Source organism: Rhopilema esculentum, chromosome 14, assembly GCF_057945365.1.
Source record: "Rhopilema esculentum isolate cy_ngs chromosome 14, ASM5794536v1, whole genome shotgun sequence".
NCBI classification, from domain to species: Eukaryota; Metazoa; Cnidaria; class Scyphozoa; order Rhizostomeae; family Rhizostomatidae; genus Rhopilema; species Rhopilema esculentum.
This window is the reverse complement of record NC_142828.1, coordinates 5,236,456-5,261,575: the sequence shown is the minus strand read 5'-3', so window position 1 is coordinate 5,261,575 and position 25,120 is coordinate 5,236,456. Positions and strand designations below refer to the sequence as shown.

Genomic DNA, 25,120 nt, shown 5'->3' with positions numbered 1-25,120 from the left:
AGCTTGGTGCCTGGGGAGGTGAACACTTGCAGTATGGTTTTATAGGAGTGTGTTGCCACACCTTTCAAAGCCAGATAGATCAATAGAGCAAATTTTTCCTAAATTAAATCCATCCCCAGATTTGCATGGTTAGGCGAATAATATATACTTGTAGCTGATTGAAGAGACTAACTATTCCAAGACAGAATTCGTATGGAAATGACCCAATCGTAGGTTATTGGTGGCACAAATGTAACCATTCAAAAGTTTTTATTGAGTAATTTTGACCCATTCTTAGGTTTTTTCCTTGAGAACCCCAATTACTTCTGCCGTATATCCCTAGTATGTCCCGATAAGAGAGTATCCCTCTGGGGGCTTGCTTCCAAATAAACTTCATATCTACTATGTCCAAAAGGGCATCTTTTCCTTGGATTACTGGTACAAATTCGGTCAAAAACTGTCCTTTTCTTTATCAGTATCGCTCTGCAGAGGGAACACCTTTTTAGAGAACACCATGCACAAATGAATATGGGTGTGTTTTGCAGGCTTTACGTTCTCAAACACAGAGCCTTTGGTCCGTAGTTCCTCTTCATTTGTTTATCAGACTACAAAATCCGAGTGGATTCTTTGGTTTTAAAGTGATCTTATCATCATCACGGCTATGGATCATCATATAAAACAATCCTTCATTGACTTTGTCATCAAATAGAATTGATTTGGGTATTATAATCTCTTGACAGATGTAATTTTGGATTTTATTAAAATGTTCGACTTTTGAATTGCCTGGGCAACAGCTTACTGGAATGATTGTTTCCACCCACCGTTCATTCCTTTCGACATTTTTTACTTCTGGATGGCAAAAACCACCAGTTAAAACTTGCAAGTTTGGTTTTCGAAAGGTACAACTCCAGCAAAAGGTCCTCTGAACACAAAGTACTGTTTAAAAATGAAGGGTTTCTGAAAAAGTAGCAGATAGTAGTTACAACCACACAGATACATGCAACAGGAAGAAAATAGATAAAACTGAACGAAGAATATTTTGAAGAGAGTAGGGAGAATAATATACGAAATCTTGTGTAGCGCACGAGGCCTTCTTGCAGGCTACGACCCATGTGACTATGAACTTTCCGGTCCTCAGTATCAGAGCGAGGCAGTTGGGTAATGACAGACTTCCATGGATGACATAAAAGGGCTATCTCCCATTCAAATTATTTACCGGTACATGTGCGCACTTTCTTGATACCTAATCAGTGCATCAGTGCGATTAAAACCCCTCTTTCTTCTTCGAGCAATATAAGAACCTAAAGAGCAATGCGGGAGGTAACGACTGCAAAGTTTTGATAGAAATAAGCAAAGACCAGTAAGCTTTCTTTAACTAATTAAGTAATCACAGGTGTCTAAGGAAACATAAGCAATCACAAGTCGATTTTTAATGCTATTTACAGTGTTTCTTAAAACGACCAAAAGTGTACGAAAACGGAAACGAAATGAAAGTATCTCTGCTACCGTCGTTGAGCCTCCTACAGCACAAGCATAATGAGCATTAACAAAATGCTTGCTGGTTGATCAGAAGAACTGCATCCAGCTTCAGCTAAAAACAAGAATCTCTTTCCTCATTCAAAAAACTGTAGCTTTATAATAGCGCGTTGCCAAATTTCAGCTTTCAACTTCGTTTCGAAGTCTCTCTAAACCCCACCCAAATCAAATGCAAGGCCACACCTATAAGAGATTCGTTTTAAATAAAGGCAACGATAAATCTATGTTACTTGAAACGAAATGAGACAACTCGTTTCATCTTTTCACCAAGTCTCATTCTCTTGGAAAAACTTTCGATGTGTTTTATTGAACAGAAAACGTTACCATTAAAAAAACATCCTTGTAAACGCTGAACAAGATACGCAAAGCTGAGATTTTCTGGCATATCGTAGGGCTGGCATATCGGGAAGGGGAGTAGTTGTGCTTGAATGTCAAGATAACAAAACATCGTTTTTCCCTATTAGTTTTCTATGTTGTTTTGTTTTAAAAAAGCGGCGCAGAAGTGCAAAGATACAGCAGGAAAGAAATCAAATCGGAGTATTAATATTCTAATGAATAAAATCCATCGTGAGTCACCACAACGTGCACAATCATACTTTGCTAACAGACCTTTCAAGAACAAATACTTTATCAAATAAATACAAAAAGACGTTTAACATCAAAGTATCAATTTACAAATTAGTGGCGACCGTTAAAAATGCTTAGCTAATAACAAAAGTGGTTGGGCAATGGGTGATGACTTGAAATGGGTGATGATAGCGAAGGGGCAACGTCTGTGTTTGGTGTAAGAAGCAAGTTGTTTGGCTTCAAGAAAAGAACAACGGTTTGGGTGAAAGCCGTGTTTGCACAGCCTTTTTTGGGCACAATAGCAATGATGATAAGATTAAAAAGGGTGATAATTGAAATGTGAAGATCTCACAACATCAAAACCACTGAATTCTTAGAGAGGAAAAACTTACAACGTTTCTATTTGCATGTCAAAGATATTTCAAAACTACATGTTTTCTTTCTGCCTAAAGTGACCTAAAGGAATCTAGCTTTCTGCCTAAAGTATTTGAGTCGATAACGGTCAACTCAGGCCATATTCATACTGTGCCGTCCCAATTTATTCAGACAAATTTGTCCTATGGGCGGCCCTTTTACAATAGATTGAACAAATCCTATCCACCTTTGGCTTGGACCACACTTGTACTGTCGGGGCATGCACAAACGATTGTGTGACAAAAGCAACAACAACCTGGCCATGTCTCACTTCTTTTCAGTTAGCTGGAGGCCGTCTTATCAGAACTTCACTTTCTGCGCACAAACAAATTTTTGCTAGGTTCTTTGTCGTCACAAGATGATAAAGATGCTCGGATATACCAGGTCTAGTGTAAACGCACCGCCTATTAGGACAAATTCTATCGAGAAAAAATTTGCTCGGGTCAAGTGTAAACGGGGTCTAAGGATACTTAGGGTGTAAGGATATTTACGTTTTTACATTACATGATCTGAAAGACATTTCTGTCTTAAAGACAGTAGTTGTCTAGGGTTGACTTGTCATACACATCGTGTTACACCTCATTTGAAACAGGACATTTCTCCACTTGAAGAAGAAGATTGAGCTCTTTGTCTTATCAAATAAATTTGCTTCTACAAAACAGACAGAACGAAGCTAACTGTCCCTAGAGCAAGCTAGCCTTACTGGACTAAATGTCTCGCTGCTGCTTATTCTTGACATCAAAGGCTTCAGCTGTGTCTTTTGTGCCCTTGCTATACTTTCAGGCATCTCCTATGTTGCTTTTGATCGAGACTCGTAGCACTGGTCACTTGCGCATGAATTTTCAAGTATAGACGGACGCTCGTTGATGCCAGAGTACAATAGAGGAATGATGACTGGCGGATACTTCAAAATGACGTCATATGAACCAGACCCCAAAAACGAAAAAATACCGAGGAGCCAAATCCAGCCTGAATTTTAACGGTGGGAAAAGGCTTCCATTTTTGTTGCAAATCATACGAATGAACAGCCAAGAGACGAGCAGCTAATTTTTCAACGGCAGCTTGAAAATTACGTAAAATTCGCACAAGCCACTTCTCGTGAGCAATGCGATCAGTTTTGCGATACACCAATCAAATGCTTGAACCCACGCTTGAATAGGGCTTTTTTAAGAAAAAATGGAACTGAAAACGTTTCGAAAACAATTACATTCCTCATGAGGATCCGTTTCCTATCAGCAGTGAGCAGAGGAAGCCTATCCTTAGATACAGCACCCTGTTTTGTTTGTATCTGGTGATCCATTCGTCTTACGAAAGGAAGGTAGACACAAGTGCTTGCAAATTAGGTTAGCTTTGATGCAGTTTCGCATCCTGTTCGTTATAGTTAGAAAAACATCGAACAAGTCACTTACATTTTGAACTAATCAGCAACCAAGTGTTATTGCAGAACACAAAAAGAGCTCTTAGTCTGTGGCTGCACAGGCTTTGCTGGTTGAAGGTTATTGTAGTTCACAATTTCTGCTTTGATAACACGCTAAAATTCTGTTAAGAACACAAACAATCGCGTTTATAGGTTTACCAAGGTATATTTCTAGATCTATGATATAGTAACTACCGGTAAAAAAACACTAAAAAACATAAAAATGATCATCAGTTTCATTGCGGGTTGTCTAAGTAATACCAAAAACACGTAGATCAAAATTCGCTCGCACCAACATATCTGAGTAAGTCGTACAGCCAGAAAGCAGTTTTCAGTTAGAGGCAACAATTCTTTACAAAAATTCCTTAGAAATAAAACGATGGCAGTCAGCCAAAGCATAAAAAATTTATTCAAGAATCAGAAATGAAATGTAGTCCCAAATTAGAAAGGGTCTTTGGACACCTCATTGCATTTGGGCATTGCATATGGCTTTAACCTTTTACCTAAGTGAATCAAGGGTGGAAGTGATGTCATTTATAACCAATATTTTCTTTATTGGTACCAAGAGAGAACTGAATGCATTATTTAGGATACAATTAAACAATACTTGTATAATATACTGCATGAAACTTATGTAACATTTCATCATTTTTGATAAACAAAGAAAGCTTCATTTTAAGAATTTCCCTCTTCATATATTCAGATGTTCTGTGAATCGAAGTTAGCGAAGTAGGCATGTCTTGAAACTAAGTTATAAGCATCATGGGGGTAGTTAGGACTTTGAGGGGAGGGGCAACTTTTTTTCCAACATATAGAAATGGCATTATCAAAAATAATGACAGAGGTAATGCACAAACATGTACAAACCAACACAGTCATGGGAGAGAGGATCAAGAGGCAGCATGTGCATGTTTTCAAACTCAGTACGATCTGCAAACATTTTTGGGACCTTCTTAAATATTGAGGCCCCTCTGTTCCCTTCTTGCTACCCCCTGATAAGCATAAGCATAAGCATGAGCCTTTGAAAGAGAAGTCCCCGTTTTACAGGACAGTTTGTATTCAACAGTCAATATTCAACTGTGTACGTTAAAAGGTTTCAAAATATATATAACGAAATTACTTTTGAATACAGCATGAGACAGTCACCCATAATTTTGTGAACTTTTGCTTTTGCGTTTTAACAATTTTCATTTTGTGAATGTCAATCATACATTACAGTGATGTCAAAAATATGTATACGTCCTAATACGATTTGCAGATGAAAAGCGAATAGGGGGCCAGTTTTTTCATACTAGCCCAGACTCTTCCACCTCCATATACTTGCATCTTTAATAACCAAACATAAGATAAAAAATGCAAAAATCGTTACCTCTGACCTCAAGATAGTCCGCAAAAAACCTCCAAATGGCAAAAAAGCAGTTCCGGAAAACCATGTTTTTGGGGTACTACCTCATAATTCCCTACACCCCCAAACTCCCAGTTTTCGTATTCGATTATAAAATTTACAGATACAGTCCCTTGCAAAAAGAATGTTTCAAATATCTCCCCTTCTTCTCGAGTTATTAGAAGTTCACTTCTCATGAAAATCCAAGCAAAATGATTTACTTAAAAAATCGAAGCTTTCAAAAACTTATCTCATAAATATTTGTTATCACTGCCATCGTCTTATTTGCTCATAGCAGCAATAAGCATCCTTTCATCATTCTAAACCTTCTTATCCTTAAGCTTTCAGATTTTTGATTGCGTGCGTGTAGCCGAAAAGGATGCAGTGTAATTAAATCGACCCAATATTTCAGGATCGCAGATAATATCGTTTTAAACATTAATAATGTGACTTAATGAGAGGATACGGATGTTTTCTCCACTTCAGCTTTGGATAATTTCACTCCAAGAATTTCCGCAGCGATTTTCCTGAAGCAATAGTCGACCTAAGGGAAGGACGCGAATATCAGAATATATAACTAAAGCCAAGGTACATCCTTGACTATCGCAAAACGCTGTATAGGAATTATGGTATTTAATGAGATTTCAAACTAATGATAATGGTATGAAAACATTAAATGTCTAGACGTCAAAATCGTGTCAGCATGGAAAAGACGGCTATAGCAACTAAAAATAGGATCAAGTCAGCGATTGGATAAAACGGGAAATATTAGCATAGCACAGGAATAATGTGTAGGGATGAGTGTAAATACAGCGGGTATGTGGGCCAAAACGAAAAAGTTGATAAAATGAAAGGACGTTTGGAGCCTAAAGGCGGAATACAACACGAAACCTGGGAGCGGTTTACCAATAGAAAAGGCCAACAAAATTTCGACAACAACACGACCTTCAATATCAAAAGCTGTGTATTTTATGGGCGTTGCGCCTCTGTACTATTAATATATGGATTTTTTAAGATATGAAACAGTAACACGAAGTAAAGGAACATACAAAAAGAAGACTTCAAATTAGTTTGGACAGGATCACAATGGGGAATAAAGAGAATTGAAAATACGATGGAATCAATGCAATAGGAATGATGAATCATATATAAAGCTAAAACAAGTAAAAACTGAAAAATAACATAAGGGAATACAAGCAAGCCTAGATTCGGAAAAACAAGATCAATAATATTTCAGATGATTAGAGTGATTTTAAATGTTAAAAGCTTACATTATATTACTTAAGCTGAGAATAATTACTGGCTGGTTAATTTAGAATTTAAACAAAAAAGCAAACATAAAAAGGTAGAATTTGAATTTTTGTTGTACTAAAATCAAACTCAACAGCTACTAAAACTTGTCACTGCAGCTTTAAGAGGAAATTTCCAAAAGGTGTCTTCATTAGCAGCTTCTTCCCTAAATTAACATATCAAAGATTTGTTCAATAATCAATTCTACTCGCTGTTTACAAATTTTGTTTTACACTCGTTTTTATAACAAAATTGTTTATAAGAATATTCAAGCTCAGAATCATCCAAGTTTTAAGAATCTTGCAAATTTGTGTTTCCTTTTTCAGCAGTTGTCTGTTTTGCGATGGTCATAGCAGGGAATCTCAGAACTGACACATCTCGTTTTTAAAAATATGTCTAAGAGTGGGGGTTTTCCCCTTAAACCATATCAGATTTTAAAAACATGAGAATACTTTAAGAATATATTCAGGGTCAAAGAAAAAATTACTTAATAATATCCAGGCTGGAAAAAATGGCTAATCTCTCCCTAAAGTATTCAAATAAAAAGATAAATAGAAAAATAATAAAAAAATCTGTTCAAAAAACTTAAGAAGTTAGTGCCCTGCTTTATTTGGACTGATCGACGAAAGCAGAGATTCAAGGACCTAGCAAAGCTTGTCGGATTTCCTTCCTTTTCACAGGTGAAAAGATAAAGTCTTTTGCATTGAGCACTGAAACCACCCACCCAACCAGAAAGCTGGCACTTTATGACAGCAATAGCATGGGTTTTATGGGTTTGAAGTATGGCAAGATACCACTCCAAACTTTATTGTGGAAAGCTGCGAGGTTGCATGCGCCTAGCAACCAATTTACGGGTTATTGTTAATGCATAATTTTTTCTTTATTATGTCACTAACTAATTATGCTAATGTTATCATAACGGAGAGTTCATATTATTCACAGAGAGGTTATAACACAGTTATCTACGTTTCATGTATTATGTTTTTCGCGTCAGTAGTTACGAGTAGAGTTTGAACTAACATGAATGTAGATTGATTGCAAGGAAAATGTTTCAGATAAAATTTGACTTCTTCTTTGTCGTTGCCTAAGAGTGTAACCAGCTGGGTGTTGGGTTATGAAGTTCCCAACATCAATAAAGTGAATAAAGGAATGTGCTGGAAAGAGCCCACACATAAGCAACGAAGACTGGATAAATAAAAGAGATCACTTGGTTCTATTTGTGCATCAGATGACGGCGCTATTATGCACAATATAAGCAGCAACGGTTCTATTTTGAACAGTATGGTGATCTCGAAAGCAATACTGACTCACACATATCCCTACAGTGGTTAGAGAGAGATAAAGAGCTTTTCTGGTAGAAAACTCTAATTCAAAAAAGTAAACCTTGATAAGGAAGTAGGAAACACTGTCACCCTTCATGCACTCGATATCGAATAAGACTTGAAGCCACAGTTTCCGATGAGATTTCAACAGAAGCGCGAATGAACATCCCTATCTGTGGAGGTCAAACGGAACCTGGCTGGCATGTTTTACATTTACAGATGCCTGTGGCTCAATGTTGGTAAGACAACGGGACTCGTAATTAGAAAGCCAACAGAACAGTCCATTCTCTATTTCTGTACGTGAGCAGAGTGGATCTCTGATACAAATAATTAAGGATTGTGAGTTTCCAAAGGTCTAATTACGATTATTCGTAAATGATTCGCATGAATTCTGAAGATTATTATAGACTCGAAAACATTAATTTTTCTTGAACCTTTGAAAATAGCAGCTTAATTTGACCTCCCAACAAATTCTTGATTTAAATTGCCAAAACATTTTTAATTTTACTCGCCTTGCTATGAAAGAATAACGAAAGAATCATTTTTGAGTTTGATCATCGTTTTTACGTCTGTAATTCAATTACGGTATATCCTCTAAAAAACGGCGTTTATTACAAAATCAAACCTTTGGAGGCGGCGTTTTATAGAGTGTGGCGTTTTTAAGAGAGTGGCGTTAATTACAAAATGGAAAGTATGTCAAATGAAAAATGAAAAGAAAAGTGCGATAAAAATATAAGACAAACGCAGATTTGACAAGAAAAGACAAAAACAGACTAAGGTGAAAAATTCTCCTTAAGATATTCAGTTTTAATAAAAGTTTCCTTCAGGTATCAAAGACAACAAAATTACCCAAGAACAGGGAAAGGCTGTTCGACAAATCGTTACCAGCCAGTTCTTAATCATCTCTTTTCGCTCTTTTCACTTTTGCGCGAGATAGGAAAATTTGAAAGTCAGACACAAGGAGACTAACTTGAGACAAATGCACAGTGTGGGATCTTGAACAACATATCCATCCTGTTTTCTTCATAGACAGATAGATACAGTTCTCATTTGAATCTTTAATATTTGCACAGCATTATATTCAATAGGGTTACTTGCACTTGCAAAGAGGGTGACATAGTTGGTAGAGAGAACTATGGAAACATTGGTCTTCCTTGTCTGGCTTGCTTGTCAAAAGAAAACCAATAAGCCCAAGTTTTTTTCAGTTTAATATTTGACAGACACTATTTGAAGTCTCTAAAATTGACTGCCAAATGGCTCTAGTCAGTCAGAAGTGCTCGTGACATCACTTTGTGAGACAAATGCTTTGTGAGTGATCACAGGCAGGGTTTCAGGAAAACCAATAACCGACAGATCAACAAAGTGCTATTAGTAGAAGCATTATGAATAGCTTTTAAATCCAGATTTACTTCCATTGACCATTTTATAAGAAACAAGAATCAATTACAAGAAAAAAAAGAATTATAAGAAACACTTTTCCAAGAACGTTAAGTTGTGGTTGCTCATGAAGTCTTATGGTTTTCTGTGGTCTCTTACATGACTTGGTATGTAGCTCAGATCCCTGAAGCTGGTTGTCTGGTTTTATTATACACCACAATGATAAACGATTGAATCAAAGAGAAAAGGTACAATTAAATTAGGAGCCAAGGTGTGGATTCCAAGTAATCACGCACAACTGGAATTTGGCACAGCTGAGGCGCCTTCGTCTGATCTTGAGTTAGATGTGTTTTCCCTTATGTCATTGTGATCAACATGATAGTAAGCCTTGTATATGATAGCTATGAGAATCGATGTAGCGACAGCCAAAGATTTTGAAAACCACTTTATTGAATGACAATGAGTTTGAAAACCACTGTACCGTGAGGTAGAACAAGCAGAAATATAAATTTTTTATGTGAATGGTCAGTTTACTTAAAGATGACTTTTTTACCTGGCTGCTAAGTAACAAGAAATTAGGTCCCACAACATGAGTCATCTACGTTCTTTATATAAGAACCAATAAATTGGTCTTCAGGCTGTTCTTGATTTCTCTATCTTTAAAGCTAAATTGCTTATAATTTGGTCAGGTATTGTTCTCAATAACATATAATAATAAACAAATAATAATAAAAAAGAATGCAAAAAGAAAAAGAACAAACAAGAGAAAACAGCAAAGAATTCATATTTACCTGATCGCCCGTTTTTGCGGATATGAAAAAGCTAAAAAATAAAATCCAAATAATAATTACAAGTGGAAATATTGTTTCCCACAAGAACTTATGAAAATTCTTACAGCTGCTTGAAAATCAGCATAGCTACTTGAAAGTTGGCTCTTAAAATCTCAAAATTTCTAAAACTTTTCATGCCATACACTTGAATACTGAACATGCAGTCAACATGTCATATATCATTACTAAAATAATTAACATTCTTAATAATTAACATGTGATAACATTCTCGATATACTGGGGAAGGGGTTCACCTGCCATAAGTGGGGTAACTAGGTAAAGATTCGATCTCCTTAAAATTTAGGATATAATCTATGTGAATACACTATCTGCAAGTATCATCAACTCAAATATGTACCAGGTTACACATATACTACCTATTTTTAATCAACGCCAGTTCTTATAAGAGAAATATGAAACAATTATTCCATTGGATATTCCAAGGCTGAAAAAATGAGCAAAGGTACAAAAAAGGAAATCAAGCATAAAAATCAATCACAAAAAAAGGACCGCTATAGATTAAATCGGTATTGAAATTGCTGATTAACTGGTTAAAGCTTTGAAGAAATGATTTAGAATGTATTTGATATGTTCAATTGAAAAGAAACCTGTTTAATGAGCAAATACTTATGAAAAATTGAATTATTTTGTTTCTATATGTTTTGTTGGGTAAAGCTTACTTGAAACTTTTGACAACTTCTAAGAAACTCAAAAAGAGCAAGCTCTGTATGAAAGAGCATTTGAACTTCAAAAAATGTGTGCACATATACTGAAAATTTCTTGAAATATTTTTAACGATGGTTGGGGGAAAAAGTAAAGAAAAATTCATTTTTCAGACCGAAACAGGCTATAATAACTACACAATTCACTACACAGCACAAACTTAGAGTTAAATATCCAAAATGTTGATGTTAGCAGCACTTTGATAAGCACTAAATAATACATTTTTCCATTAAACGATGAGCATTTTGTTAGTCAAAAGCATTTTAAAATGTTCATGTGGTCGAAGAAATTTTCATGAAAAAGAAAAAAAAATAAAATGAATGTATTAGAAACAAAACTCGTCGCGAAAGAGAACAGCCACCTCGGTCTTGCAAATCTAAAATTACAACTAAAACCTGCGATTCTGCCATCGGGCAGCATTCACTGGAAAACCCAGATTGTGCAAAAAACTACAATGGCGACATGTTTCGGATTATTGGTAAAACCTGATCGTCGCTCATCTAGCAGGTTTTGGAATCTATCTACATAAGTACGAAAAACCGCTACTGTGTAGCCAAAAGGAGTTCGTTTTCACCTTTGGACTCCATTGGTAACATTCTCAATAGGCAAGCGGCACTGATTGGTCAACCTCAACAGTCATGTGCTCGTGTTTGTGATTGGCCTATTTCGATCCACAACTGGGTATACATATTTCCTAGCGTAGAGTTTGCGATCTATGTTCTGACGTTTTAGACTCTAAAGAGTGTCAGACGAAAAGCTTTAGTTTATTCAAATGTTTGCTTTTTTCAAAGCCATTTCAAAATGAATTTAGAAATAATTAGTACCACCGCACAATTTATTAAATAACACTTAACGGTATCGAATTTTACAATAAAGAAACAACAACGTGAAAACAAATAGAAAAAGTTCTGATTTGGTTTTTTCGAAATATTCAACTAGCGAAAAACGTGTCATAGCATATCTTAAAATTAGGCCAATCAGCAAAATCTAGCTTTGTTTGTTTCCTCTACAACTGATGAAAACGTCACTGAGCACGGCACTCTCTCACGGAAGCCTCGTTCTTTCCTTTAACGAAAGATTTTAACATTGAAACCCTATCTTATTAGGAAATGGCTGGTGAATGTTGCTCAGTTTTCTAGCACTGGTAGCTGAACGGAGTACAATATATTCTTGAAGGATGCTTTGAACTGTTGAATTCTTTGAAACCTCAATGCTACTTTATGACAAATATTTTATGATGTACTGTATCATCTACCATTCTAGTGCAACACAAAGTAGCGACCGTTTCATATAAATGTTCATTCACAAAAGCATTTGTCAAGATATTCAAAAAATGCCCAGCAAAATAATGATAAAAATGGAAATTTTTTTGTGAATCTATGACAAAAATTGGTTTGGTTGGTGCCTTAATTTAATGCTGTGTAGTCAAGTTCTTTGGAGAGCCGAGTAACATCTGGTTTAGGGAGCTATTGTGCATGATGTTTGTCAATACTACAGAACATTGCTAAACATTTACCTGTGCATGTTGTTAGTCAAGGCAAACTCTGCATGTTTCTCTGCCTTTACGATACGCATGTGCTCCAAATCAACTAGAAAGAAATTTAAGAACAGCTTACAAAACGAGAACTAAAAATGTATTCAAACTAACCCAAATAATTACCAAAAAAACTCCAGCAATCATTGCTGCCTAGCGTTTCGCTGAATATCCTAACCTTAATTTGGATCTTCCTAAACTGCAACTTTCTTGATTGTATTTTGAAAGTTCAAGAAACAACAATCAATTTTACTTGAATAGCATACACAGAATGATTCTAAGTCTCCTGAAAACATTTTCAACCATTTAAAGAGTTATCTTTATTGATGAATAATATTTAATCAGGCTTGCAGAACGCGTGACCCACGGGTCACATTGTGTGATGTCTGATGTGGCCTGCCCCGTGACCAAAGGTGTTGGAGAACTACAATGTATTTACTTAGATTGTAACAGAGAAATTTAATCGTATGATTCATGAGATCACATTAAAGTGCGCGCACTAACGCACACGCTCTTTAAGCGAGTTCCAGTTCAATGCAGTGAACCTATCTTTTCTGTGCCCAAACTATGAACACTTGCTTTAAATATTCAAGATAGGCACACCCCATATTTCAAAAATACGGAGAGAAGAGGCATATGGTGAACTTTGTGAACGAAATTTTAAATTATCGTAGACAGCCAATTTTTTCATAATTCAGCATAATGAATCTGTTTTATGTTTGATTTGTTTGGGTATAAATCGCAGTGCGGAAGGAAAACAAAATAGCTAGGCACAATAACACAAACAGTAATCTTAAGTTGGACGGCCAGTTACATCTTCAAGGGAAAATCTCTAGTCAACAATCCACGAGCAAATCAAATTTTTACAGTTCAGATTGCGCTACAAAGGCATACCATGGTTTACTTTTCATTTTGGGAGCACATTCAAATAAACAAATAAGAAGACTGATCACAGAAGCAGACTCAGGTTCACATGGGAGCGATTGCATATCGTTCCAATAGCGTTCTAAATTTTGCAAAAAAAAGAACTGTTGAGACGGGAACGGAACAATCACTAGTAGTTCTCTGCCAAAGAGCCAATATGGTACACGTAATGGACTCACCTTTGTTTCCCACAAGTGCCAGATAAGGTAGTTTAGCATCTGGACCCACTGTGCTCTTGATAACATCCACCCAGTCGCTGACGTTTTCAAAACTGCTGTGATTCGTAACATCATAGATCAAAAGCACGGCCTGAAAGAAGAAACAATCGTTAATACAAGAATCCATGTTAAAACGATCTTTCGACTGTCTTACAATTCTAAAAACATATTCTCCTTTCATAATCATCAGTATCTTAGCCACGTTAAGATAATTCGATGCAGACTGAGTGCTGATAATTAATTAGACTTCATAATAACTTGAATTTGTCTTGCTTTAAAAATTTTTTTCAGCATCGTTATTATTTTCAAGCCTTGGTTATTCCAAAAAATGTTCTACCTGTAAAAGGTTCGAGCAATGGGACTTTGCCTACAAGGACAAATTCAACTGAATTTAGCTTAAGATATTTTATTTCTTAAACGAAATTCGGGTTGAATGCTTTTAAAATATGTCATTGACGAACATTTGAAAAATTGCTATTGATGTCAAGCAAAACGAGGCAAAGGATTTCTTATCAACCGACCTCATTCTTCTTCATTGTTAAAGTTAAAGTTTATCTTTCTTCTAAGCGACGGGAGGAAAAATTGACAGTTAGAAAATCTTTTCAGAAAGAAATTAGAGAAATTCCTGATATGGAGATGAGCCACAGTAAGCTCAACATGGTTCATGACTTCTCATTACGGAAGCTGATTGGTTCTCTTTATAGTTATGAAGAAGAAGAGGAAAATTTTTTTTCTTCATGTTCTAAATTCTGTTGTACCAGGCAAATGGTTATTCATTTTATTATTTGCTGGACTGGGCAAAACTGTCATAAATACCGTATCAAAGATTGGAATAATTTAAAATAATACGATAATTTCTTCACTACTACTGTGCGAAAGACTTGGTCTTAATTCAGACAATGACGCTTTGGTTATTCAGGAAAATATTTTTGCTTGCTTGTGCTGTAGTCCTTTCTCCTGATTTCTGATCCTCTCTACCTGGCCTGATTCTAATAAATAGATAGAGGGTGGATTCCCAGAAAATAGATAGAGGGTGGATTCTGAAATGTTACGAAAACGCTGCAAGAACGGTTGGTTTTAATACTGTTTCGCAAAAACGATGTAGATTCGCTAAAACGACTCATTTACGCCAAGACGTGTTTTAACTATCAAACTAATTTATTTCATTCTGGTACTCAAATCATTAGCTAACTATATCATCCTGTTGCTGAAATGGTTCATAGTAATAGAAATTCGCCGCATTGCAAGCCTCTGCAAAGCTAGCCGAGTATAGGATCACCTGGCTATAACGAGTTATAAACTCGAGAACGACATACAGTATATAATGACAAATACGAAATATTTTCTTATAAATACCTGTGCTCCAAAAAGGTAGGTTTCCAGCATGTTGCCACCAAGCTGCTGTCCACCAATGTCCCAAACTTGCAATGTGACATTGATATGGCCTGAAAGAGCAAACACATTAAAAAGGGTTTCCGTCAGAAAGATATCTAAAAGAACTTCACCATGAAAATAAAACACATTTCTTTAATAAAAGGATATCTCACTTGAAACATATGCCGGGCAAAGGGCGGTGGAACAGATAATATTTGTGCTCTTACAGAAAAACATATCATCAACAGAGAAGTAACTGATAGAGAGAAAAATGGCATATTTTGTGAAATGGCAAATGGCGTGAATTAAAAGATACGTTTCAGTTTTCAGCTTCAGTTTCAGTTTATTTATATCTAAATTCACTACATACAATCTTATGAATAACAATACCAACAAGTAACAAAACTACAAGGAAATAAAACACTATTACAGAATATTAATACAATGATATGGAAAATTGATACAATATACGCTAACAAAGAGAAAAACATGATAGATTGTATGGAGGGAATTACTTAAAGGAGGAGCTCGTTATTGCTTTTCAATTACAAATTGGATTTCTGCAGTGCACCTTTTAAAGATAAGAGGCATAAAAAACCCCATATATCTAATATCTAAGAGATAGAATTTTTGCGTTGTTTTAGTCAGATTCAGAATTACAGGAGCTTTCATTTGATACCGAAATCTTTGTTGTAGCTAGTAAAAATCAGGAGCTAAGAGAATCTGGGTGTGGTCCAAATGCCCCCGGTTTTGGAAATTTTGCAATTTTTGACCTGTCATAACTCGAAAACGAATTGACCTAGAGCCCTAAAATTTTGGGTGTGAGCTTTTCTTATAGAGCCCTACACCTATGCAAATTATCAGCAAAATCTATGAGGGTCACTGTGCAAATGAGGTTTTTCTGGGTACACTTGACATTGAATGTCCCTAAGAACAACTTGGTGAAGTTTTATTAACAGAATCAAAAACAAAAGTTAAAAGTCAGAGTTCAAAAAGATCAGAAAGTTTGAGAAGTTTGAAGTTGTAAAAATTGGCAGAGAGGATGCCAAGGGTGGCTGGAATGATATGGCTCTGACAGCCTTTTTCTGCAGTTTAAAATTGGCTCAATGTAGGATGCATATTTTTGATCCCAGACGATTAAACCATATTGTAAAAAGGACAGAAACAAAGCATTGTACAAGCAGAGTAAAAAATCTAATGGCAGCAAGTTTCTTATCTTGAAAAAGATCCCACATGTTCTGGCTACTTTTTTTGAAAGTTCACTTAGATGGTATTTCCAACTTAGATGCTCTAAGAGGAGTCCTAAGAATTTAACAAACTTTACCCTTCAAAACGATTTTTCCCCATTTTTATGGAAGAGTCAGAAGGAACATTCACAGAAGAAGAATGAAAGATAATATAATTAGTTTTATCGATATTAATGATAACTTATAAGCATCAAGCCATTTCTTTATGGATATAAGTTCTTTGTTAACAGTTTTAACTAAATTAGGTAAATTTTTGGATTCACATTAGATGTATGTATCACCAGCAAAGAGATAAAAAGTAAGTGTATACGTATATTAAAAATGTAATGTGGGATCCGAAAAAGCGCAAATCAGACAAAAGGAAAATCATCTGTTCCAATATATGTAAAAATCATGTAAAAAATTACTCTATGTATGCTTTAAATTTGAAGGAGCAAATTCTCTACAAAGCAAATTGGGGTTGCTGGAAGCTATTGCTGGCCAGGATGAGTAATTAAAATGCTGAACAAAGAAAAATAACTGGAAAAATGAAGTATTTTATAATATCTCCGTTGCAATAATACTGTCCTGTCGTTATTGTATACCTTAGCTTTATCTTAACTAGAACAGAACAATAATTTTTCATCATTGCAACACAAATTAAACGCAATAACTTTGTAAATGTGTCTTTCTGTTGCAGTTGCAGTTGCAGAAATTGTATTTTGGACAATTAAAAATAAGGAATAGAATGAGAATATCTATGGTATTTTCTACGACTTAGCAGAGTTTTGTAACAAGAAGATCAATTTAAATTCTGGTGATCAGAAAATTTCCCAGTGATAATCTCAAGAGTTACACGAGGTATTTTGTTAAATTTTGAATCAGCCTGCATCACAAGAAAACTTCTGGCGATTACAGAAATCCCCTGTTATTGCAACTGTGCGTTCAATGTTTCAAAATAAAAAACATGGTACCTGGCAATGTCAGCCTTTTCAGGAAAAAATCCAAGCCAAGTGTCTGCTTGTAAGCCTTCCCAAATTGTTCCTTTGCAAGACGCATGCAAATGGATGTCTGCAAATAAAAGAAACTTCATTTTGCGTATGTATAACAACCAATAATGAAAGAATAATATTGAATTTGTCCCCAAACTGTTGATTATTCCAATTTGCGACGCAAAAATACTACATCGTTGATTCATATATTGGGCGCAGCATCCTTGAAGGTTGGAGCCTATGGAAACTCCAGTACAAAGATGTTTACCAATCATGGGTGTTGAAAGCAGAGTTAAAAACAAAAGATCGTAAAAACATTTTTAGGAAAAACGGGCTGAGTATCGACTGTATAAGGCAATAAGATTTACAAAAGCCTATGTAGATGAAACTGTTTATGGACAATCTTGTGGCTATTCCCTTCACGATTCGTTTCCCTTATTCTTCTTTTACTAGATCTAAACGTGATAGGCCTCAAATATCCGTGACTAGTTTGGCTTGCAATCATGGCACAGTTGTTGAGAAAAACGCCAGAAATCTTCGCCCGCCCGCCGCCTGCCCATCATAGAGTTCTTAAGAGATGTCGTTACGAAAAACTGTTTTTAGAATTTTTTTATTTGGGTCACATAAACTGAAAGAGCATCCAGAAATACCTATGCGAAATCAGTTAAATGCGTTTCGATTTCGCGTAGATATGGTCATATGAGTACCGGCTCTTTCTCCACAAAATCAATGTTATTTGGTGTCGTTCATAACTTTATGAACCATGCCAAAATAACAATAGTCCAAGATTAAATGTGATGCCACCCTTAAGAATTCCATTGTAGTATAACGGATCTGATTCCGGTCTGTATAAGATGGAATTATTTCGTTATCTTTATTAACTTTTTCTACTTTTACCAAGGATCTTGAAATAAACTGTTGTATAGCTCTTAAACTATTGTGAATTGACCTCAATAATTTGACAATTTACATAGTGGTGGAAATACCTGGTACTGTGGTGCAAATCAGTTGAGAGAAGGCAATCTTTTCAGTTTCCTTCTTTCTTAGATGTAAAAATATCTCATTTGACTATCTTTTTGTTATAGTTTTCCAGCAAGTCTAATCTTAATCTTTATGGTAGCTAAAGATAACAAGGACAAAACTAATAGTCGATGTCCAAAAAACTTCAATTGAAATAAAAAACACGTTTTGATAAAATTCATCATTAAATAATAAATTGTGCTTTTTTATCGTGTTTCGTTGTCTCCGCCTACGGCAGATTGCGTGTTTTTCAACGGTCACAATCTCTGCTAGTAACTTTCAACTCGGCGAGATCAAGTTGTTACCAAGTTAAGATGTTATCGCGCCACCGTTTCTTTAGTTTTCCTTTGTTTCTTTTTCCTTCAACAGCGCCTTCCAGGCAGATTTTTGAAAGGCCCACTTCAGAGCGTTTGATGTGTCCAAATAATTTCAATACTTTTATTCTGTGACTTTGCTCTTGATGGTTGATATGATAGGGTAAGATTGGTGGTTTTCAGCAGATCTTCAATTTTGATATGGTCGACAAGTCTATGATTGGTCGTAAATCTCATGATGTGATTCTGGAAAATTTCCATCGTTTGCTGGAGTTTCTTTGTCCAAATAACACATTCCATTCTATAAAGAACTACTGGAAGAATATATGTATTGAAATATTTTTTGTTTTATATGATAAGGGACTCTGGTAGATGTTAGAAGCAGTTTGTTCTTCTCAAAAGCGACCCATCCGAGACCGATTCTATGTTTAACAGCTGCAGTTCCATCATTTGTAGCAGATAATTATGGCCAAGATAAACAAATTCATTTACTTGTTTTATTTGCTTTCCGTTAATGGTGAGATGTAAGGTATCATTTTTAGCTGTTGTCATACATTCTGTCTTAGAAACATTTATGTAGAGCCCGACTTCAGAGGAGTATTTTACTAAACAATCAAGAAAAGTTTGAAGTTCTCGTTGTGATCTATTAATGGCTGCTATGTCATCAGCATATGTGAGATTAGAGAGGAGTTGACCATCAATAGAAAATCCTGGTTTACACTGAGATTCCGCTTCCATCAGGACATCTCCTTGTTTAACGCCTTTCAGGATCTTGACAGGTCTGGAAATACCAATATCGGTTTTAATAGATGCAGTGGAGTTGTCGTATGTTGATGTAATGAGCCTAATATATATCTTATTTATGTTGGTTTTCTCAAGATGTTTTCAGAGGCAATCGAGCTTAATGCTGTCAAATGCTTTTGTGAAATCAATAAAAGCAATGTATACAGGGTTGTTGAATTCGATGGACTTTTCGATGATTTGTTCCAATGCAATAACTTGTTCAATGGTACCATTTCCTGGTTGGTAAGCTGCTTGAGAGTCATGGAACGAAGCAAAGAGATCATTTTTAACTCTAGATGAAATGATGCTAATATAGACTTTGTAGATATGACTCAATAGGCTAATTGGGTAGTTACCACAATCTAGTCTGCTATTCTTCTTGTAAAGCACGACAATAGAGCTTATTTGAGTTTTTGTGGTACAGTGCCAATTATTTGAACCTGTAAGAATAGATGGAGTAGAGCTTTCATTAGTGGTTCTCCTCCTTCCTTTAAGTATTCGGCGTATTTGTTGTCTAATCCTGGGCTTTTGCCGATCTTCAATTTTTGTATGGCATTCTCAACTTCACTTCTTAGAATATGTGGTATGGAATCCTCATGAGTGTCATCAATGTCAAAAGAAAGGATATCATCTTTGTATAAGTCTTCATAGAATTCTGCCCAGCGTTCCAGAAGGCTTTTTTTATCAGTTAGGATGTCTCCATTTTTAGCCTTTATTCCCCAACTGTGAAGTCTTTCGGTTTGCTTTTAAGTGTTCTTACCATTCTATGGTCTGATATATCAGGGGAGTTGAGTACAGTGCTGTCGAGTATGCTCTGACGGACAGACGGTTTTCCAGCTAGAATGAAGTCAATTTGGTTCTTTGATTTGCCATCTGGTAACGTCCATGTGTAATGTTTGCGCTTTTTAAATCGTGTTTTGGTGAGACGACGAGGTTATTTCTTGTGCAAAATTTTGCCAGGAGTTCTCCTCTGTCGTTGGCAATACCAGTAGAGTGTTTGCCAATAGCATCTGGATAACTGATATGAAGGTTGCATACTATGCAGTTAATATCATCCATAAAGGTGATCTCTTCTAGGTATACTCTGAACATTTGTTTCGATTTGATCATACATGTCTGCAATATCTTCATCAGGATAAGAAGATGTCGGGAAGTAGCATTGGATAAAAATAATATTACAAAATTTGCCTTTCAATTTGAGGATAGCAAGTCTGTCAGATAAAGGTTGGTAATCATCTACTAATGAGCTAAAAGGTTTGTTCACTAGAAATCCAACTCTATTGGATCTGGAAGTGTCATTGCCAGAGAGAAACAATCTGAAGCCAAGTTTATCTAATGATTCTATCTTATTATCTTTAATCTTTGTTTCTGAGAGGCCAATCACATCCCAGTTTATATTTTCAATTTCAAAAAGCATTGTATCGAGTGCATGAGTATTAAGGTCATTAATTGTACGAGGATTGTAGGTGCAGATTGTTCATGACTTTGATTGATTTTCCTCTTCTGGTTGCTTGTCGCATGCCACTCCGAGGCTGCTGGCAATGAACCCCTGATCGTTTCTGTCACACCAGTCTGGGGCTGCTGATGTGCCCTCCTGGTTGCATGTTGAGGGTCCGGAGGTGGCCCCCTCTGATCTGGTAGACTTAGGTTGTACATTTTCATGTTAGTTTTAACAGCCTAATCTTTACATGCTTGCTTAAGGCAAATTGGAAGAGGCTGGAACAGGTGGTACCGGTTGTAGCTTTGTACGGTAGCAGCACAGATGATATCATGCCGACCTGACGTTATGTATGGATGGCAGTTGGCTCTTGTGATGAGCTCATCCGTCCTTTGGTGTTTTTCAATGCTTATATATTGCTTTCCTTTATTGCTTGGCACGTTTTGTTGATAACATGTTATTAATAATGTATGCAAAATGTGTTTCTGGCATTGTTTGGCTTATTGTAGAACAATTGATACTGTTTCTCTCATCACCACTTGCCATTTTCGCCCTTTTCTATCTAATGGGTTGTTTAATAATATCAATCTTTAACTTCAGTTATCATTTAAATACAAATTTAATTGCCATCATACACAAAGGTCTAACAAAGATACCACAAGACTTTGGCATGGTGATTAAATATTGGTAAATGTTTTCCCAGTTGGGCAAACACAATAATAAGACCGTGTATCACCAATATGGTAAGCAGAAAAAACAAGCTCAGCTGTAGATTAAAGCAGGTAACAATCCATTAAAAAGAACCACCTGTATACAAAGTTACACAAGACTCTTTGTTTTGACTCAAAACATTCAAGTGACAGGTTTACTTAAAGCAAGAAAGCAAGTTTGGATAAATTATTACCAAATGACCACCAAAGCTGAAACATAAAACATAATTCCAAGTACTTATCATTTATCATCAAAAAGCTTCGTAAAACAACAAAAATTCAGATCACTGTACAGATAAAAAGAATGTTAGCCATGATGGAGCATATCATTCATTCTTCTTTAATGACCAACACCTGCCTAGTCAAAGGCAGGGGCATCAAGAGGGGGGATTAGGAGGGGCAAAAGGTTGAGGGCCTGTGCGTCAATGGGGCCCCTAATAATGTAGTAAGATCTATTCACAATGAAAAAAAGCTACTATTTCAGCTACCATATAGAATCAATGCCTATAAGTTTATCACAGAGATGTCCACCAGTCCTTGCTTAATTCATGTAAAAGGTTTTTGCACATTCTTGTAAAAATCCTCAAAAAGCTTGGTTGACAATTGTAATTAAAAAGGGCATCTCTGGGAGACTAAAGGGCATGGCCACAGGAAATTTCCTTAAGTAGATCAAGTTTTGTGAATCACCCCTAGTCCCAAGCTGGCTCTCGATGGCCCTGGTCAAAGGTCACAGTCTCCAAACTTTGGCTTATGATCAGATCAACATACTTGATATACTTTAATTTTCATTTACAAAGGGCCCAAAACCTTTTTCAACAAAACCAATAGAATCAAATCAAGTTCAATTTAGATCTGGTTGAATCACAGAATTATTCAAGAAAGTGTTTTTAGTAATATCTTGAAAAACTTGAAAAATCAGCAAACATAAAATATATAAAAGAAGACATTTTTTAAAGTACAAAATAAAAAAATTAGTTTGAAAAAACAAAAATGTTTTAACATACTGAAGTCTTTCTTTTGAAATTTTTCAGAGTACAAAATGTCAGGGCATAGATAAAAAATCAATGAAATAAATATTGCCAGTTGCAGATTGAAATAGGGCAATCAAAAAGGCAAGCAGACATGACTGCAAAGGTTGAAAAATAAATGCCACTTGTGTTTATGGAGTGTCAGATGAAAAGCTCTAGTATGCTTTAAAATATTTGTCTTTTTAAAAGCAAGTTTAAAGTGAAGTAAAACAAAACTGTGTTTAGCAACACAGTACTATATGGCTTAATAAAAGTCTGCACACTGAAACAGTCCAACTTCATCAGTCTTTTCTTAACTCGCAAATGTTATAAATAACAGTATGCTAGACTTAAGCCCAGATTCTTTAACCTTGTTCAAAGAGAGTTACAAAAATGATGAAGTCAAAAAACATATAATAAATATGAGTCTTAAATTTGGAAAAATTCCCTGGCTAAAGATAAAGGTAATTGAAATAAGTTTAGTTATAAGAGGATCATTGTAGTTTAGCTAGAATTAAAGCCAAAACTCAATTTCAGCAGTTTTTAGGAGAAGGATGTAATATAAATAATATAATTATTATAATTTTTTATAGTGGCAGACTTCATAGTTCTACATTTCTATACATGAAAAATTTCTATACATGGTACCCTAATTAGAAAACGTTGATCAAACAATTTTCTTTATTCTTCACCAGGTGTAATGCTAGATTGGAAAGTCAGTTCTTCGGGGGAAAAATTTTGTCTCTGGAAAGTATATCATGAGCGCACCTGAGATTTGCCAGAGCTCACCTTAACTGTTTTTGCTTTCTTAATGAGTGAAATTCATCTTAAGTTGGAATATTTGAGCTTTAGCTGCTACCACTATCTTAGTCATGTTTCATTCTTTTGTACATTGGCCAATTTGTCATTTAGATATGCTTTTTAAAACTCATTCCATTTCAAATGTATTCTAAGTACTGTTTAGTGCACTTTTGCTTGCATTTTAAGAACATCTGGCCATTTTTTCTGCACACCATATTGCTGAAGTGCCTTTGGTGCACCCAAGATCTTGTGTCACACTTTTCCATGCTGCTTTTTCAACTTGGAATTTGCTAAATGACTTCATAGGGTAATTATTATAGAGCCAAGTCTGTAAAAGTGAGCAGAGAACTTCCCGAGCTATGTCTAACAAGTTACTTAGGTTCTGTCAACAGTTCTGTTATCTTTTCCTACGTCTTGTGAACATGCTTCTAGGTATTTATAATTCTACAATCTTGGTCATTTGATGAACAACCATGATGCTTTAAAATGTAATTATTATTATTGTTGTCTTGAGATTTGCCGTGGTAGTTTGGTATAACTGAAATAGAACGCTATTAAACTTGTTATTGTGGCTGTGGGAATCAGGCAGAGCGAACGAATTGTGTACATTGCTTCAGCTTGGATGATTAGCGGATAACTTAACCTCCCTGAGTTGATAAGTTGCAATTTATTAAGATTCAATGTGGATACCTTTGCTTGGACCGTGAATCTTTCCACAACACAAAAAATACCAGAAATCTTAATACTTACTTTCCCTGCTGTGCCATCCCCAACCAATGTTACTTTGATTTGACGATCTTTCGAAGTATCTTCTTCATCAGATTCTGACATTTTTACTAAGCTATGATTTCTTGAAAGTCTGCAGAGATAACCTGGCCAAGTCCAGACAACTGAGAAGAAGGCCTATGCAACACAAGCGAGCCTCAAACCAAATTTGTCTATACCATTTGACTTTGTTGCAGTCTTAGCAGCAGAAACTTTTCTAAATATATAAAGCATTAATATGCAAACTATTTAAACAAGTAGTCCTAACTTTGTACATTAATACTCCAGTGTGGAAAGCAGAAATTCAGCAACACTGCCAAGTATCTCGCAGTTCACATCTCCACTCCACTGCTGATAACAGCCTCCTTTCAGTGATGGGCAAACAGGTGTTTCTCCTTGACAACCGATTAATGATTAGGTCAACAAGAAAATTATTGATTCAATCAATTCAAATTTTATTAACAGTACCGGTTACTGATTACATCCAATAGCATGTTAAAAGTTCATTAAAAAATCAAGAAAGAAAGAAGTTACCAAATTTAATTTTAACGACAATTTATACGAATAAATGGGCTCCGACACAGACTAGAAGGGGAGGGGGGGGGGGGGGCAATTTAACACCTATAACAAAAGATTTTGAAAAAAAGCGCTATTGTTTCCCAAAGTGGGGAGACATGGTTCCCAGCCTCCCTTCGTTTGAGGCCTTGGAATACTTACAAATTTTTCTAGTCTCGAAATTTTTGTTTTTGAGCCTGAAAACATTCCTTTACATTTTCATTTAATTTTTAACTGGAGTCTTATTTTTCGAATCTGATATCGCTTCAGTGAAAGGTATCGTCCGTACCTGAATACAAACAAACACACTCGGCGGCCTTAAGGGTGCGATGATTGGGTGACCACTGATGAACAACCTTACACTTACGTGACTCTCACGTAAACCAGGGGCGTCACTTGAGGGGGTATGGGTGGTTCACCGCCCCCCCCCAACCACGAAAGTTTATGACCTTTTCGCAGGGCAAAACTAATTTTTGCAGGGCAAATGTTTTCTACCAACGGATCTGTTTTGTTGTTTCTCTTGTGTAACCGTAACAAAAAAGTAGGTTATGCTTGTAATGTGTCTACTTCAAAAGTAAAATGATACAGACTACCAGTGACACGAAGTAGAAATTGCCAGC

At 35.8% G+C, this 25,120-nt stretch overlaps 1 protein-coding gene across 1 annotated transcript; it reads right to left on the bottom strand.

Annotated features, from left to right (window-relative positions):
* Positions 1–2,053: 2,053 nt before the first annotated feature.
* LOC135695960 (ras-related protein Rab-28) lies at positions 2,054–24,457 on the bottom strand. Its single transcript, XM_065215192.2, has 8 exons — positions 23,931–24,457; positions 17,090–17,186; positions 14,872–14,960; positions 13,477–13,606; positions 12,356–12,428; positions 10,078–10,108; positions 5,764–5,841; positions 2,054–4,027 (listed from the first exon to the last, which is right to left on the bottom strand). The coding sequence occupies exons 1-8, from the start codon at positions 24,009–24,011 to the stop codon at positions 3,932–3,934; spliced, it is 675 nt and encodes a 224-aa protein (XP_065071264.1). The 5' UTR covers positions 24,012–24,457; the 3' UTR covers positions 2,054–3,931.
* Positions 24,458–25,120: the final 663 nt, after the last annotated feature.

What these genes read in the sequence shown, in the direction of transcription:
- LOC135695960 (XM_065215192.2), bottom strand. Translation starts at nt 24,011, where the DNA reads ATGTCAGAATCTGATGAAGAAGATACTTCGAAAGATCGTCAAATCAAA. An exon ending in GGGATGGCACAGCAGGGAAA is followed by an intron (nt 17,187 to 23,930) that starts GTAAGTATTAAG and finishes TTTTATTTGCAG; the next exon opens with ACATCCATTTGCATGCGTCT. An exon ending in GGCACTTGTGGGAAACAAAG is followed by an intron (nt 12,429 to 13,476) that starts GTGAGTCCATTA and finishes ATTTCTTTCTAG; the next exon opens with TTGATTTGGAGCACATGCGT.